Below are 17,173 nucleotides of genomic sequence, written 5' to 3'. Positions count from 1 at the left end.
TCATCCTGTCATTGTCATTTTGTTCTCTCATTTTGTTAGGCACCATATGTTTTCCCTCAGCCAAATCTTTTTTTTTTAAGATTTATTTATTTTTATTGTAAAGTCATATAGAGAGGAGAGACAGAGAGGAAGATCTTCCATCCATTGATTCACTCCCCAAGTAGCCACAATGGCTAGAGCTGCGCCAATCCAAAGCCAGAAGCCAGGAGTTCTTCCAGGTCTCCCACATGGGTGTGGGGTCCCAAGGCTTTGGACCATCCTCAACTGCTTTCCCAGGCCACAAGCAGGGAGCTGGATGGGAAGCGGGGCTGCTGGGATTAGAACCAGTGCCCAAATAGGATCTGGGCATGTTCAAGGCGAGGACTTCAGCCACTAGCCACCATGCTGGGCCCACAGCCAAATCTTTAAATAGATTGGCTCAGGTACCAATGGATACAAATAGTTCAACAGACAATGCCCGAAAAAGTTGCCAAGAGAGGAGCATTAGTGGGGAATCTACAGTTGGCTAGCCTTCCCTTGCGTTTGCTCAACGGTCCTTCATTCTTCGTTCTGTCCAGGAGAGATTTCTTGGAAGAGATCAGTATTTTTGGCTGAGGTTGCTCCCTGCTTCTCTGGTGGAGTGACTCTTCAGAAGTGTGGCAGGGTAATGTCCACTCAATGCTGTACTGTTGGGATGCTGTCTCTCTCCCACTTCCTGCTGCCTGTTGTCTGTGAAAGACTTCCTTGGGCTTGGCAGTTGGGCTGTGTCTCAGCTTCTCAGCTCTTCCTTATCACTTTGTTCCTAGGTATAGACCATGAATCATTGTTCCATGATCCGATTCTTTAGAGCCAATCCATCAGTTCAATATCATTCCTTTCAGCAACCTTTGATTATGTACTTTCAATATGCCAAATTCATGGGCTTATGGTCCAATGGGGGCAGACAGACATGTAAATTCTTCCAGTACAGTGTGATGAGTGCTCAAATAGTAGTGTCTAATAAACCCATCCACGTGTAAGGAGCGTCTGCTGTGTGCCGTGCACTAGGGTAGGTATAGAGGACACAGATGAGCAAGACACCATCTCTGCCACACAGAACAGCCAGTGTAACAGGAAAGACATGCATCCAGACTCGTGGCAATGTAGTCACTCCCATCACAAGGTGAAAACCAAGGGACAGGCTGGTTTGGGTATAGAGCTGTTAGAGGCTCCCTGAAGTCTGTACTGCAACCAGAATGAGCAGGAAAGAGGTTGCCCTGCAAGAAAGGATTCAAAGAGCATCCCAGGCATCAGGACGAGTGTGCACAAAGACCCTGAGGCAGCAGACAGCGTGGAATCATGCTAGGAGGGCCATGAGTTTGATCTTGCTCTCATGGGAGCCAATAAGGCTGGGGAGGTGAGCATGGGATGACTTGGGAGGGATATTGGGTGGCTAACCAAGAAATGTGGCTTTTTACCTTTTAGGAAATACTGAAGGACTCTCGGCAATAAAGTACAGACAGATTTGCATTTCAGGCAGATCACTTCATTGCCTGTGGATAAAATACCCTTGGTCTGGGGACCTCCCAGGATGACAATCGAGGCCATAAGGAACAGACCTTGAGAAACTATATTTTGCCCTATTTACATAAATAACTTGTGACTGTTTTAGATAATCTGAAAATATAAGACACAATCTTTCATAATCATACAAATAAATATAGGAACATTTAAAAATATGCATGTCTCACATTGGTATCAGCTACTAGAGAGAATTTTGTATTTCCTCTTTTTATAATGCTTGCATATTATAATTACGCTCTCATGTCAATCAATCATCCTAAAAACAATGTTCTGGTGATGGAAATTTCAAATGTCCTTGCTAGCTGGAGGGAATGATGTACAAGGAGAAAAGGGGGCCCATATAATTATTCTCAAATGACACAAAGCAAGTTCCTGGAAGGTCAAGTCCATAATTGATGATTGAATTAAATATCAGCCAGAACTACCCTAGCCCTGAAGGAAGGAGGTGCTGCCCAAAGACGTCTGTAGAGAGAGAAAACTTTCAGGAAAATTAGGTGGGTGTTTGCTAGCAGACACTCTGCATACCGACGATTATTCTTCATATCTGAAAGTTCCAGAAGCAAAGCATGATCTTGCGGCATTAACACTTTGCATGTTTCCAGTGATACTAGAAACAGTCGTCACTTCTTCCTTTTGTGTGTTAGTTTTGAACTTGCACTTTCCTCCTCTCTTGCCGTCAGCGTTGAGAAACTAGGCTCGGGGAGGGGAGTCACATGCAGCTTATTCTGCAGCTGTGGAGGGAAGGTGGAGGCTCGGGGAGGTATTGAGGGCTGTTGAACAAAGAAGGCTTCTCATTGTTATGTTGTCCAGCAGTGCGTGTGTGGTGTGTATCTGGCTCCTGTCAGAGAGCTCCAAAACAACAGTGATTTAAACAAAAGAGAAATTTACTTTCTCCTCTAGTGAAAGCTGGATACGTCAGATTCACTATCATCTAGGTCAAGATTCAGTTTGTCTTTAGGTGTTGGTGTCCTCAACAGGTAGCCTCCCTCTTGGGGTTGCCTGCTCTCACCTCAGCCAACAAATCAATGTTTCAGCTGATGGGAAAGAGGAAGGATAAAGGGAGTGGCAGTAAGCAGATTCCTCTGAAGGGCAGTTCTAGCAGTTACATGTATCACATGAAGTAACATCTCATGGATTTGAACTTGATCACATGCAGCAACAACAGGGTGTAGGAAAAATAGTCTTAGTAAATGGCTGTGTACCAGCAAGAGTCCCAACATTTTTATTTTATTATTTTTTAGAAGATTTATTTATTATATCTCAAGGGCAGATATACAGAGAGAACGATACACAGAGAGATCTTCCATCCGCTGGTTCACTCCACAGGTGACCACAATGGCAGGAGCTGAGCCAATTCGAAGCCAGGAACAGGAGCCTCCTCTGGGTCTCTCACATGGGTGCAGGGTCCCAAGGCTTTGGACCATCCTCCAATACTTTCCCAGGCCACAAGCAGGGAGCTGGACAGGAAGTGGAGCATCCAGGACATGAACTGGTGCCCACATGGGATCCTGGTGAATATAAGATGAGGATTTAGCCACTTGGCTATTGTGTGTCTGGCTCCATTTTTATTTTATTTTAAAGGCAGAGTGATAGAGACACACACACACACACACACACACACACACACACACACACAGAGGCAAAGAGAGAGAGAGAAAGACATTGATTCTGCATCCACTGGTTCCCTCCCCAAGGGGCCACAATGACTTGAGCAAGCGCAGTCCAAAGCTAGGATCCTAGAACTGCATCATGATCTATCATGAGGGTATAGGAACCCAAAGACTTGGACTGTCTTCTACTGCCTTCCCTGGTACACCAGAAGGTAGCTGAATTGGAAGTGGAGCAGCTGGTGTGCCACAATGCTATGCCACCCCCATTCTTTTCTGTGGGAAGAAGCAGAAAACTGGCTATTGGAAAAGGGCAGCAGTCCCTTCTACACTGTGCAGCCTAACCTGAGGAGTGTGGGGGACAGCTAACACTGGCGCACCTGTGCAAGCTCGTTCTATTCTAAGGCACTGATTTGGATGTTTGCAGATGAGGACGCCGAGACTCCAGAGGAAGTGGAGGAGGAGATTCCCGTGGTGATCTGTGCGGCCGCGGGGAGGATGGGTGCTGCCATGGCTGCCATCAACAGCATCTACAGCAACACCGACGCCAACATTCTCTTCTATGTGGTTGGACTGCGGAACACTCTGACTCGGATTCGGTAATTTGTATGTGACACATTGGGGGAGCATTCTGCCAACTTTCACTCTTCATAGCTTTCCTTGAGTGAATCATCTTCCTTTTGGATTGGTAATTCCCGTTAGGATGAACAAGGGCTGGGGATCACTGTTATGGCACTGCAAATTAAGCTGCCACCTTCAATGCCAGTATCCCATATCAGAGTGCCAGTTCAAGTCCCACTGCTTCATTTCTGAGCCAGATCCCTGGTAATGCCGCTGGGAAGGCAGTGGAGGAGGGTCCGAGTGTTTTGAGCTCCTGAACCCACATGAGAAATTTGGACAAAAAAAGCTCCTGGGGCCTGGCCTGGTAGCTAAAGTCCTTGACTTGAACGTACCAGGATACCATATAGGCAGTGGTTCTAATCCCAGCAGCCCCTCTTTCCATTCAAATCCCTGTTTGTGGCCTGGGAAAGCAGTTGAGAATGGCCCAAAAACCTTGGGACCCTGCACCCATGTGGAAGACTGGAAAAAGCTCCAGGCTCCTAGCTTCTCTGGCTCAGCTCTCGCCATTGTGGCTACTTGGGGAGTGAACCAATGGATGGAAGATTTTTCTCTCTCTCCTTCTCTCTGTAAATTTGACTTTTAAATGAAAAAAAAAAAAGTTCCTGGCTTCTCAGCCCTGATTGATAACAGCCATTTGAGGAATAACCCAGTTGATAGAAGGTCTCTCTCCATCTCCCCCCAGGCCCCCGTACGTGTGTGTTCTTTTTCTGTAACTCTGACTTACAATAAATACATTTTTTTTTAAGCGTGCACTGGGCCACACTAGCTAATTGTCCACCTGGTATCCCAGATGGGTGCCAGTTCATGTTCTGGCTCTGCTTATGGACTGGAAAAACAAACAGCCAGTCCATATTGGAGATAGCAGAATGGCCCAATGCTTTGGGATTATGCACCTGCATAATCTTCTGGAGACCCAGAAGAAATTCCTGACTCCTGGCTTCAGATCGGCTCAGCTCCAGCTGTTGCAGCTATTTTGATAGTGAACCAGGAGATGGAAGATCTTTGTTTTTCCTTTTCTCTGTAAATGTGCCTTTCTAATAAAAATAAAAAATAAAGTATGTTGTAGCCCCAGCTCAGATCAGACACTATGATATGAGATGCAGGTTCTGAATCTGCTTGTTCACTCCCAAATGGCCATCTTAGTTGAGCTGGGTCAGGCTGAAGCCAGGAGTCTGCAACTCCATTTCAGTCTCCCACATAGGTGCAGGGCCCAAGCGCTTGGACCATTATCTGCTGGTTTTTGAGGCACATTATCAGGAAGATGGATCAGAACTGGGGCAAGCAGGACTTGAACCAGTGTTTACATGGGATGCAGGTATCAGCAAGCTTTAAGAAAAAAAAAAAAAAAGAATCATTTATTTTCAGTGGAAAGGCAGATCCACAGAGAAAGGCAGAAAGACCTTCCTCCAGAACCATCCTCCTCTGCCTTCCAAGGTCACAAGTAGGAAGCTGGATGGGAAGTGTAGCAGTGGGGCATAAACAAGTGCCTGCATGGGATCCCAGCACTTGAAGCGGGGAGGCCCGGCCAACTGAGCCATCATGCCCCAAGAAGCTTAATGTACTGCACCACAATGTCAGCCACTCTTTCGTCAAATTTTAATCAGCAACACAACAAATGCTACCATATGTGACTTTAATTGTTGGAAATTCTATTTTGAGATTATATGTATCAAAAAATCTCATTATGGACAGTATAAAAGACAATCTGTTAGAGGGAGGAAATGGAAAGGCAGAGAAGAGGAAGGAGGAAGAGAAGGTGGCAGTTGAGGCCAGATGTGGAAGATCAGAGTTCAGGTCAAAGAGACGAAGGCACGGTGGCCTAGTGGCTAAAGTCCTCGCCTTGAAAGTGCCAGGATCCCATATGGGCGCCAGTTCTAATCCTGGCAGCTCCACTTCCCATCCAGCTCCCTGCTTGTGGCCTGGGAAAGCAGTCTTGGATGGCCCAAAGCCTTGGGACCCTGCACCCGCATGGGAGACTTAGAGGAAGTTCCTGGCTCCTGGCTTCGGATTGGTGCAGCTCTGGCCATTGCAGCTGCTTGGGGAGTGAATCAATGGACGGAAGATCTCCCTGTCTCTCCTCCACTCTCTATATATCTGACTTTCCAATAAAAATAAAATAAATCTTTAAAAAAGAGAGAGAGACAAAGACGAACTCAAGTCAGTCTTGGAGGGCAGATGCCTTTAGTTAAAGCCGCAGGGTCAAAGTCTTGTTTCTTCCTGACTGAGAGCTGTCACCACATGGCCAAGTGTGTTTCAAGAGCTGTAGATGCTGCTTTGGGAAGAAAAAAGAATGCTTTTGTTCCCCCACTGTCCGGGAGAGATTATCCAAGTCCAAGAAGTAATTTGATTTTTACTATTTTGCTTCCTTTCCTTTGCCGAGTTATGTGAAGATTAAAAAAAAAAATCAATCTAGAACAGATGGGGAAAGAATCAAAAGGATTCATAGGCCAAACACATTTTCTTTTTATGTTCCTGGAGAGGCACAGATCCCGAGGCAAAAGGCAAATGGAAAAGAGCCTGGAAGCGAGTACAAGAGGATGTTTTTTTCTCATCTCTTTAGGAAATGGATTGAACATTCTAAGCTGAAAGAGATAAACTTTAAGATTGTGGAGTTCAACCCGATGGTGCTCAAAGGGAAGATCCGACCAGACTCATCGAGGCCTGAATTGCTACAGCCTGTGAGTAGGAGGCATGCAGGGGCTGTGGCCGCACTGAGGAAGGCCCTGGTCCACAGGGAGCAGCAGCCACTAGCAGGCATGCACAGTGCTTCGGACCCTCACAGTGTTAGATTGCCACCAAACACTGCTTACACTACTCTTTTTTTTTTTTAAATTATTCAAAAGGTAGATGGGCCCAGCCCAGTAACCTAGTGGCTAAATCCTTGCTTGCAAGCGCCAGGATCCCCTATGGGCACCAGTTCAAGTCTCATTTCCCATCCAGCTCCCTGTTTGTGGCCTGGGAAAGCAGGAGAGGATGGCCCAAAGCCTTGGGACTCTACACCCGTGTGGAAGACCCAGAAGAAACTCCTGGCTCTGGATTGGCACAACTTCAGCCATTGTGGCCACTTGGGGAATGAACCAACAGACGGATCTCTCTCTCATCTCGCCTTCTCTCTGTAAATCTGCCTTTTCCAATAAAGACAAATAAATCTTAAAAAGAGAAAAGGTAGAAGGACAGACACAAAAAGGTAGAAGAACAGCTACAGAGAGGTCTCCTGTCCACTGCTTCGCTCACCAAGTGCCATAACATCCAGTGCTGGGTCAGGCAGAAGTTCCAAGAACCAAGAACTCTGAGTTTCCCATATGGGACCAAGCACTGGAGCCATTGCCTGCCACCTCCCCAGGTGTGTCTTAGTCGGAAGCTGGAACTAGGAGAGGAGCCAGGACTCGAACCCAGCAACTTCGATGTGGGACCAGGCATTTAAACTGGTGCTTTAATTGCTACACCCAACGCCTACCCCTCTGCTCATTTACAATTTATAAACCACCTGCTCCCCAAAGAACTTAAGCCTGTTTACCTAAGCATGATGAAGCATTAGAAATGTAAGATGCATTTCTGTGTTTGAACATGTCTATAGGACAAGGAGTTAGAAGTGGGCCAGGAAAAAACACCTCAAACCTCAGCCTGTGCCACTGCACATCAGACCTGGCTCTGGGTTTGCTAGAAGCTATGAAGAAAAGCACGATACAATAATACTTCCTAATGTTGACTAGCGCATGTTTTTTTTTTTCCTGGCCTGGAAATTTTTAGAGATTTAATCGTAAGACTTACAAAAAACAACCCGTCTATGGAAGATCTTTATCTCCTTCTCTCTGTAAATTTGGCTTTCCAATAAAATGTTTAAAAAATGAAAAGGGGGCATTGTGGCAGTTGTACAGATAGTGCATCCACCTTCAGGTAATAGTTATTACTTAAACCCATTCTTGAAAATGTACTACAGTTGTTTTTTTTTTTTTAATTTCATGGTATAATTGTGTAGGGTCTGAGATTCCTCATGCCCAAATTCCCTCCCCCTGACTGATTTTCCCCATAATAGTATAGTCCTTCATAATAAGTTATAATTCCATCCGTCTGTTATTTAAGTGTGCCCTGACATTGCTGGTATAGCCAATGACAGTCTAGCCTCCCATTGTCTAGACATGTCCAGCAGTTTCATTGGGAGTCCATCTTTGATTTAGAAGTAAGGATGCATATTGCATTGTAGCTTCACATCTGGATATAGTAGTCGAAGCATTTTGTCTCTGATGCCATGTTTCCCCAACTCCAGGTATTTGTCAGAGTGCAATCTGAATTAGAGTGTTTAACTAGAAACTTTAAAACTCCTTGGAGCCAAAAGGTTGAGCTAAGTGTGGGAATGATGCATGTGCTTTTGTGTGTGTGGGATTCAGTGGTGGGTGTCTAACAAAATGAGTGAACACAGAAGGCAGTCAGGTCCAGCACAGGGGCTCAATTGGCTAATCCTAAACCTTCAAGTGCTGAGATCCCATATGGGTGCTGGTTCATGTCCCAACTGCCCCATCCAACTCCCTGCTTTTGGCTTAGGAAAGCAGTAGAGGACAGCCCAAAGCCTTGGGACCCTGTACCCATGTGGTGAGCCCCAGAAGATGCTCTGGCTTCAGACTGGCTCAGCTCTGGCTATTGCAGCCATTTTGGGAGTAAACCAGTGGATGGATGAACTCTCTGACTTTCCATAAAAAAATCTACCTTTCCAATACAAGATAAATACATAAATCCTTAAAAAAAAAAACAAATAAAAAAAAAAGACAGCCTGGTTTTTCCCTTAAAGGTAGACCAGGAGGCCTCTGCCAGCCTGCCACAGCAACTTGGGGAAAGTAGAAAGTGTATGTGGCATGGGAGAGTTCCTGGTCTGCTGGTGCTGAAATCAGCCCAGGGTTCAGTAACAATGGGACAGGAAGAAGCTGGGAGAGGTGTTTGTGTAACTCTGTATTCTGTTCCAAACCTGGAGCTGAATGGAGGCCACGGTCCAAGCTGCACGCCCTGTTTGTGTTTTTGTTTTAACAGCTGAACTTTGTTCGATTTTACCTCCCCCTGCTGATCCACCAGCATGAGAAAGTCATCTACTTGGACGATGACGTCATTGTACAAGGTAGACTCGCTGACTGCCTGAACCCTTGGGAAAGGCTCTCTGATGAACATCACGTGTTCCCTCGCTTTCCCTGCAGCTAGTTGCTGAGTGATTTTGCTAACTAATCTTGGGATGCAGCATTATTGTACAATGGGAAGTTTTCTCAAGGAGATAAACTCTCCCAGACAATCCAGTTGCCTTTCTGAGGACTACTATGTACCCACACCTGCAAGAAGTGTTGGTGTGCTACCTGTACAGCAACTGAAATGAAATTTGATGTTAGTTTGAATCTATTAAGTGTTTTTCCTCAATTGGCACAAGCTTCTATGCAACTTGCCCATCCACTGGAATCAGGGATCTCATAGTCTTCCTTTACAGAAACCTCAGGAATTGAGCTCTAAGACTGCCCAGCCTGCACAAACACTGTCCCATTTAAACTGTGACACGTCTCAATGCAGGTGACATCCAAGAGCTGTACGACACCACCTTGGCCCTGGGCCATGCAGCAGCTTTCTCTGATGACTGCGATTTGCCCTCTTCCCAGGATATAAGCAGACTAGTGGGACTTCAGGTAGGGACACTTGACTCCAAGACCCGGCTCTCTGCTGCTTTGACCCTGCCTGCTTTTCAACTTGGAACACATACCCTACACACCTGGGAAACCCATTTGTGTGTGCTGCTGGTGGGAAAGAGGGGAGCAGTGCATGGGGTTGGTCTTCCCGTTCCTCCCACAGCTCTGTTCCTTATCATCTCTGGGGCCAGTCACTTTCATCCTGCAAAGTCCTACTTTCCGTTATCGGAGACCTAGAAGCTGTCCTAGGTTGCAGTTTCTGAGCTGAGATGAAATAATGCCATGTCCAAGTGTCCAGCTCCAGAAATGACTTAGTTGGGGTGTTCCTAACCACACTGTTACAGACTTGATGCATTCACTAAGACACTTGCTGAAATGCTGGCTCTGTTTGTGGAGTTGGGACCATTGCTCTCCCATCACCTTTTAGTAGGACAAAGTATTTTGTTCAGAGATATCTGTATCTCTTTACCCTGGTGGAAATAAGGGAAACTGAACCTATGTCTAATACTGAAACTGAGGAATGGTTTTGAAATATGAGGGGTTATTATTTATGAATTGTATGCTGTCCTTCAAAAGCATGTTTGGCAAATCATTTTATTTTTGTGACATTTAAGGCATCTTAACGTGTAGGTTCTGGTACCAGATCCAACTGTCTCAGAACCTTGGTGCTGTCACTAGCTTTATGGCCTTGGGCAATTTGCCTGGCCAATCATCCCCCCTTCCTGCCACTAGTTGGCAACAGAAGTACTAGTCATACTTCACTTGTACAGTGATTGTGGGAATTAAATGAGCAAAGACATGCTGTGAATGAAGTAATGCCTAGAAATTTCTTAGGGCAGTGCCTGGTACCCAGAAAGTGCTCGAGTATTTCTGCCACCCTGGAGTCATATTTAGGAACATTGTATTAAAGTGCATTATGATGATCTCTTTGGATGAAAGAATATATGCTTCCTCCCACTACATTTATTTACTTACTTATCCATGCTTACTTATCCTGCTTTGGGTCCTGGTAAAACAGGGAACAAAACCTGAATTGCTGCCTTTGTGTAGCTTACATTCCAAGGAGAAGACAGTGAACAAGTGAATTATGTAACCAAGAATCACAGCAGAGGTGGGGTTGTATTGAAATTGGGTGAGGCTCCACAGAGTTGGTGTGGTTTGTGCCCTTACCTGGGAGAACTGAGTGAAACATCGAGGCAGGTACTGAAGGAGCAGACACTCCAGGAATAAGCCAACAGCCAGTGCAAAGGGCCTGAGCGAACCTGGTGTCAGAAGAACTGGGGGAATATAGCAGAAATTGGAGAAGGAATGGGTGGCTAAAATGTGTAGCACATGGCAAGCATTTTAGGAACTCTGGCTTTTTACCATGGATGAAATAGGACATCATTGAAAGGGCGGTGAAGAAATGAGTGATGCAGAGACAGAGTGGAGTTCTTGAGGGCGGAAGTAGGGACCTGGTGAGGAGGCAGTTGCAGAAATTCCCGTGACTGGAACAGGCAGTTGAGGCAAGAGGAGCAGTCGTTCCTGGACATGCTTTGAAGGTGTGAGCAACAGGACTTGCTGATGCACTTGGATGAGAGGTGGGTGAGAATGAAGTCAGGGCAAAACCTATTGCTCTGGGCCTCCTGCCCGAGGAACCAGAAGGACAGAGTGGCCACTCACAGGGGTGGAGCAGGTAGAGGCAAAGCAGGCTTGGCATGGGCTTAGGACCCGTTTGGAGCTGCCCTAGTAAGCATACAGCAGGAGACACTGAGTTGGCAGACAGCAGGAACTGGACTCTGGGGAGAGGGCAAAGCTGACAGACAGACGGCAGTCAGAGCCAAGAGCCTCGATGTGGCTGCTTGGCAGTCAGTGCCAGCAAAGGGAACAGGTGCTGGGGGTGAGAGTGGAGCACTGGGCCTCTAGAGGAAGACAGACCAGCAAGCAGAACCAGCGAGGAAGTAGCCAATGAAAAAGGTGGAGATTGAAGTGACAGCTCAAAAGCACATGTGCCCCATTCCTTTCCAGAACACATACATGGGCTATCTGGACTATCGGAAGAAGACCATAAAGGACCTTGGCATCAGCCCCAGCACCTGCTCTTTCAATCCCGGCGTGATTGTAGCCAACATGACGGAATGGAAACACCAGCGTATCACCAAGCAACTGGAGAAATGGATGCAGAAAAATGTGGAGTATGTGTTGGGTTAGCATTCTTCCCATGCTCGGGCATAAAATAATTCTGTTCATTTTCTATGCATAGCTCAGGGGTTAGATGTGTTTCACAGGGTTTTTTTTTATAGAGGCACTTTTGAGAAAGAAAATGGGGGCAGTAGATAAAAATCTCTCCTCAACTGATATCAGAAGAACCAAGCTCCTGTGAAGGAGCCTCATGCACTGTCCTAACAACAGTGTGACTTGAATATTCTCCACTGGTCACCTCCTTTACGTTAGTCACGTTTGTCCTGATGAAAATTTATGCTTAAGGAGTATGTCATGTCACTTTCGCCTTTTAAGGTTGATTTTTTAAAATTACAACTTTTCATTATTAATGTTTAAAAGTAAAGTAACTGTAACCCAGCCACTATTATCCTATCATTGTGTTTTATGAGTCATTTTTTAAAAAAAAATATGAACCACTTTTTTTTTTTTTAAAGATTTACAGAGAGGAGAAACATAGAGACACTGGTTCACTGCTTAGTTGGCCACAACAGCTGGAGCTGAGCCAAATTGAAGCTGGGAGCCTGGAGTTTTTTCTGGTCTCCCACAGGGGTGCAGGGTCCCATGGACTTGAGCTATCCCTCACTGCTTTCTCAGACAGTAAGCAGGGAGCCGAACAGAAGTGGAGCAGTTGGGACACAGACTGGTGCCCATCTGGGAGGCCAGCGCCTGCAGGCAGAGGATTAGCTAGTTGAGCCATGGCACTGGCGTCACAGTCTTTTTGTTGTTAAAAAAAAAAAAAAATTGAAAGGCAGTCACAGAGAGAGTGAGGGAGAAACAGAGAGATCTTCCATTCATTGGTTCATTCCCCAAATGGCCACAATGCTGGCTAGACCAAGCTGAAGCCAGAATCTTCTTTAGTAAAGGTCTCCCCTTTAGGTGGCAGGGACACAAATACTTGAGCTACTTCTGCTGCTTGCTCGGGTGCGTTTGTAGGGAGCTGGTTGGAAGTGGAGCAGCTGGGGTGTGGGCCAGCAATCATAGGGATATCGGTGTCACAGGCTGAGGTTTAACATGTTACACCACAATGCTGGCCCCATCCATTTCAGTCTTTTTTTAAATCTGGATATCTTAATACCATCATAACCTTGAATTTGTAAGTTAACCCAGCTAATACAGGGTCAGAATTTGATCTTTAATAGTAGACAAAGTACTATTAAAACATCAACACTCAGGCCCAGCATGATACCGTAGCAGTTAAAGTCCTCGCCTTGAACACACCGGGATCTCATGTGTACATCAGTTCTGATCCTGATGGCTCCACTTCCCATCCAGCTCCCTGCTTGTGGCCTGGGAAGGCAGTCGAGAACGGCCCAAGGCTTTGGGACCCTGTACTGGCATGGGAGACCCAGAAGAGTCTCCTGGCTTCAGATTGGCTCAACTTCAGCAGTTGCAGCCGCTTGGGGAGTGAACCATCAGATGGAAGATCTTCCTCTCTGTCTCCCCTCCTCTCTATATATCTGCCTTTCCAATAAAAATAAATCTTAAAAAAAAAAATCGACACTCTGTGAATGTGGGTGATGTGTGTTATGACCTCCTGGCATTCTAACAGAGTGCACCGTGTACATATTTTAAAAGTGTTTAGTTGTACGCTGAGTTTGTGGGGACTCAGGCCAAATGACACTTTTCCATTCCATCCTAGGGAGAACCTGTACAGCAGCTCCCTGGGTGGAGGGGTTGCCACCTCTCCCATGCTGATCGTGTTTCATGGGAAACATTCCACCATCAACCCCCTGTGGCACATCAGGCACCTGGGTAAGTGTTCCAGAGAAACTGCAAATGTCCATCTGGTAGACCCAGTGAACAGGTACAACTCCTCATGACTTGGGGTGTCACTCTACTTCGGTGCTCAGATTCTGCCAATGCAGCTGATTTCCTTAGCCACCATGGCTGCGCTTCTAGGAATTCATGAAAAGTTATTACATGAATAATTAGTACATAATTGTGTGCCTTATCTGACTTCATTGTGGTTAAAATGTAACTCAGGACTTTTTTGCATGCCTTATTGCTGCTGTGGACAAAACCAGTTGTACAATGGCCTATGGTTGTCTGAGATGAGCTGGCGTTACATTCTCTCTCTTTCTCTCTTTTTAAAGACTTATTTATTTTTATTGTAAAGTCAGATATAAGAGAGGAGAGACAGAGAAGAACTCCCCAATGATCACAACGGCTGGAGCTGAGCCAGGAGCCTCTTCCGGGTCTCCCATGCGGGTGCAGGGTCCCAAGGCTTTGTGCTGTCCTCGTCTGCTTTCCCAGGCCACAAGCAGGGAGCTGCATGGCAAGTGGGGCTGCCAGGATGGATTAGATCTGGCGCCCAAATGGGATCTTGGCTGGTGTGAAGCTAAGACTTTAGCCGGTAGGCTACTGCACCAGGCCCTCTCTCATTTTAAAGCTTTCTTTATTTTAATCTAAAAGGCAGATTTACAGAGTGAAGGAGAGACAGAGAGACAAACCTTCCATCCACTGGCTCACTCCCCAAATGGCTGCAACGGCTGGAGCTGAGCTGATCTGAAGCCAGGAGCCTGGAGCCTCCTCTGGGTCTTCCACATGCATGCACGTACTCAAGAATTTGAGCCATCCTCCTCTGCTTTCCCAGGCCATAAGCAGGGAGTTGGGTCAGATGTAGAGTAGCTGAAACTCGAAACAGGTGCCCATATGAGATGCCAGTGCCATGGAGCCAGCCCCACAATTAACAGACACTTATTTACCCGTGTTTTGTTTACTCCAAGAATGCAGGTCTACGCTATGAATTTGGAGCCCAAATCGGCCATTATGTAATCTTAGGTGAATCAATTAGAATCAAATACACATGAACTGTTTTTTTTTTAGAAGAGTCTGGCATTGGGAACACATTCATATTTTTTTGTTTGTTGTTCTTTAGAGATTTTATTTATTTGAAAGTCAGACTTATGGTGAAGAAGAGAAAGATTACATTCCATTCATCAGCTCACTCCCTGAATGGCCACAATGACCAGGGGCAGGCCACGCCTAAGCCACAAGCTTCATCTGGTCTCCAACCTGGGTAGCAGGGAACCATGACTTTGGCCACCCTCCACTGCTTTTCTAGGCCATCAGCTGTGATCCTGGATTGGAAGTGCAGCAGCTGGGACACCAGCAGTACCCATATGGGATGCAGGTGTTGCAGTTGGCAGCCTTGCTGGCTAAGCTACAACACCGGCCCCTAACAAAGTGAGCCAGGATTGTTGAGAAATTTGGAAATACTTTAGATTTTAAAAACGGGAAATGTGACTCTGTGTGCGATTTAAGGTTTACTGCCAAAGGAGTCATCAAAAAGGCTTCTGTTTTCACCTTGGGGATTTAGAGAATGGATACGAACGTGTTGACTAAGTACTCATGTTAAGCACTGGCCTATGGTGGGCTGATAAAAGTATTACTTCCAATTCTCACAGTCCTGAAAAGATCCCTGCTTCTGCTACAACGAAAGCAGACATTAACTATGGATGCCGGGTATTGGTCTGCTCTTAGCAGTCCTGTGTGCACTTACATGTCCCCTACTGAAGCTCTCGATGTTCCTGAGCATCTGCGGGCACCCAAGGGACACTACAGGTCCTAGTGTGGTCATTTTTTGGTGTGTAGTAACTTTAGGCTTTAAATCAAATGGCATTTCTGTGTACAGAAATTTCCATCAAAGTAGGTCTATACAGAGCGTACCATGATAAGGTCTGAATGTGCTGTGGTCCTGGAACAGAGACGGTGCACTGCATGTTATGATATAGCTTACTTTCTGAGCTTACTGACATGTAGAAATGAGAGCTGTCATTTTACTCTGGAAGGATCTGGAATCAGGGATAATCTGTAAAGCTGTATCTACACAAATACTTTGGTGTTTTGAAGGCATAAAGCAATCTAACACTAACAGGCGTTAAATTTGGCCCTCACTCACAGAACTCTGAAGGAGGCACTCACTGGGCACGGCCCTCACTCACAGAGCATTTCCTTTGTGCAGACTGCCTGCACCTAGAAATCACTCGTTATCGTACTACAGCTGGAAACCAGCTGTGCAGCCACCTTCTCAGCTAGTTTTACAAACACTAAGCCAGACTTTGTCAACATCATAAATCAGACTAACATGTTCTTGCTAATTGTCCTCTCTACTCAGTGGCCTTGGAGATGTTTTAAAATAACACTGAGGGGGAAGGCCTAGCAGCTAAAGCCATTGCCTTGAATGTGCTGTTTCTAATCCTGACAGCCCCTCTTCCCATCCAGCGCCCTGCTTGTGGCCTGGGAAAGCAGTCAAAGATGGCCCAAAGCCTTGGGATCCTGCACCCGCATGGGAGACCCGGAAGAAGTTCCTGGCTCCTGGTTTTGGATCGGCTCAGCTCCAGCCATTGCGGTCACTTGGGGAGTGAATCATCAGACAGAAGATCCTACTCTCTGTCTCTCCTCCTCTCTCTAAAAATTTACAATAAAAATTAAAAAATCTTAAAAAAAAAAAAAAAGCCCCTGAGGGGCTGGCATTGTGGTGAGGTAGGTTAAGCTTCTGTTTGTGCTGCTGGCACCCTGTATCAGAGCTTGTTCAAGTCCTGGTTGCTATGCTTCTTATCTAGCTCCATGCTAGAGCAGAGAAGGCAGCAGATAATTAAACCTCGGTAGTTGGGCCCCCACTACCTGATGGGAAATTTGGATAGATCTGCAGGCTTGTGGCTTACCCCCGTGTCTGCTGTGGCCACTTGGGGGCAGTGTGAACCAGTGCCCAGGACAAGTGCTGTCTGTCTCCCTGGTATTCTGCCTTTCAAATAAATCCTAATAAATGAAAAAACACTAAATTCCCTTCCATGGAAACATGAATTTCAGAACCTTTTGTAGCAAAATCAGCTTATCTCTTACTTCCATTTCCCATGGATTTTTTGGAACACACTTCTTTGTACAGGTAGGCACGCACAACATTACTAACATCGCAGACTGTAAATTATGGCCGCTTTGGAGATCTGCGGTGGGTGGAAATTCCTCATGGCAAAAGCCTTTGTTTTTTTCTCAGAACATGAACTTATTCAAAGCTACCGTAAAGACTGTATTCTCTAACAAGCCTGTTCTTTCCCTCTGCTTGTGACACAGGCTGGAATCCTGACGCCAGGTACTCGGAGCACTTCCTGCAGGAAGCCAAGTTACTGCACTGGAATGGAAGGCACAAACCCTGGGACTTCCCAAGTGTTCACAACGACTTATGGGAAAGCTGGTTTGTCCCCGACCCTGCTGGGATATTTAAACTCCGTCACAATAGCTGATAGTACTCAACATTTTAAAAACTCCCTATATAAAAAGGTGGAACTGTCCCTTTGTAGCCTTCTATCGCACTGTTCTTTATGAGCAGTGCCTTCCACACAGCTGATCCCCCACATGAGAACCAGAAACTTCTTTGTGCAGACTGGACTTGGACCAGGGAGCATGGACGTGCTGCCTTAAGCACAAGTGGTTGTTGTGGAGACCATGGTTCTGGGAGCGAGACGTTGCTAAAAGGAGCCCCAGAGGCGTCGGCAACCAGTGTGCTTCCTGCTGGACGGCGGCCACAGCTGCAGCATCTCCTCA

At 46.1% G+C, this 17,173-nt stretch overlaps 1 protein-coding gene across 2 annotated transcripts in view; it reads left to right on the top strand.

Moving 5' to 3' along the window:
- Positions 1–17,063, top strand: part of GLT8D2 (glycosyltransferase 8 domain containing 2) — a 34,285-nt gene extending 17,222 nt beyond the window's left edge. Inside the window, exons 4-10 of one of the 2 annotated variants that reach the window (XM_040984642.1) lie at positions 3,577–3,748; positions 6,331–6,448; positions 8,793–8,877; positions 9,315–9,427; positions 11,435–11,601; positions 13,269–13,381; positions 16,703–17,063. In XM_040984642.1, the coding sequence (XP_040840576.1) occupies positions 3,577–3,748; positions 6,331–6,448; positions 8,793–8,877; positions 9,315–9,427; positions 11,435–11,601; positions 13,269–13,381; positions 16,703–16,872 (938 nt within the window). In that variant the 3' untranslated portion in view covers positions 16,873–17,063. Of the gene's footprint in view, positions 1–3,554; positions 3,749–6,330; positions 6,449–8,792; positions 8,878–9,314; positions 9,428–11,434; positions 11,602–13,268; positions 13,382–16,702 lie in introns of both variants that reach the window. The other variant, XM_040984636.1, reaches the window with a different exon arrangement.
- Positions 17,064–17,173: the final 110 nt, after the last annotated feature.

The sequence above is a fragment of the Ochotona curzoniae genome, unplaced genomic scaffold (assembly GCF_017591425.1).
Source record: "Ochotona curzoniae isolate NIBS_2020 unplaced genomic scaffold, NIBS_Ocur_1.0 contig_1014, whole genome shotgun sequence".
In the NCBI taxonomy this organism is placed as follows: Eukaryota; Metazoa; Chordata; class Mammalia; order Lagomorpha; family Ochotonidae; genus Ochotona; species Ochotona curzoniae.
Note: the sequence above shows the minus strand (reverse complement) of the source record. Positions and strands in the feature narration are given on the sequence as shown.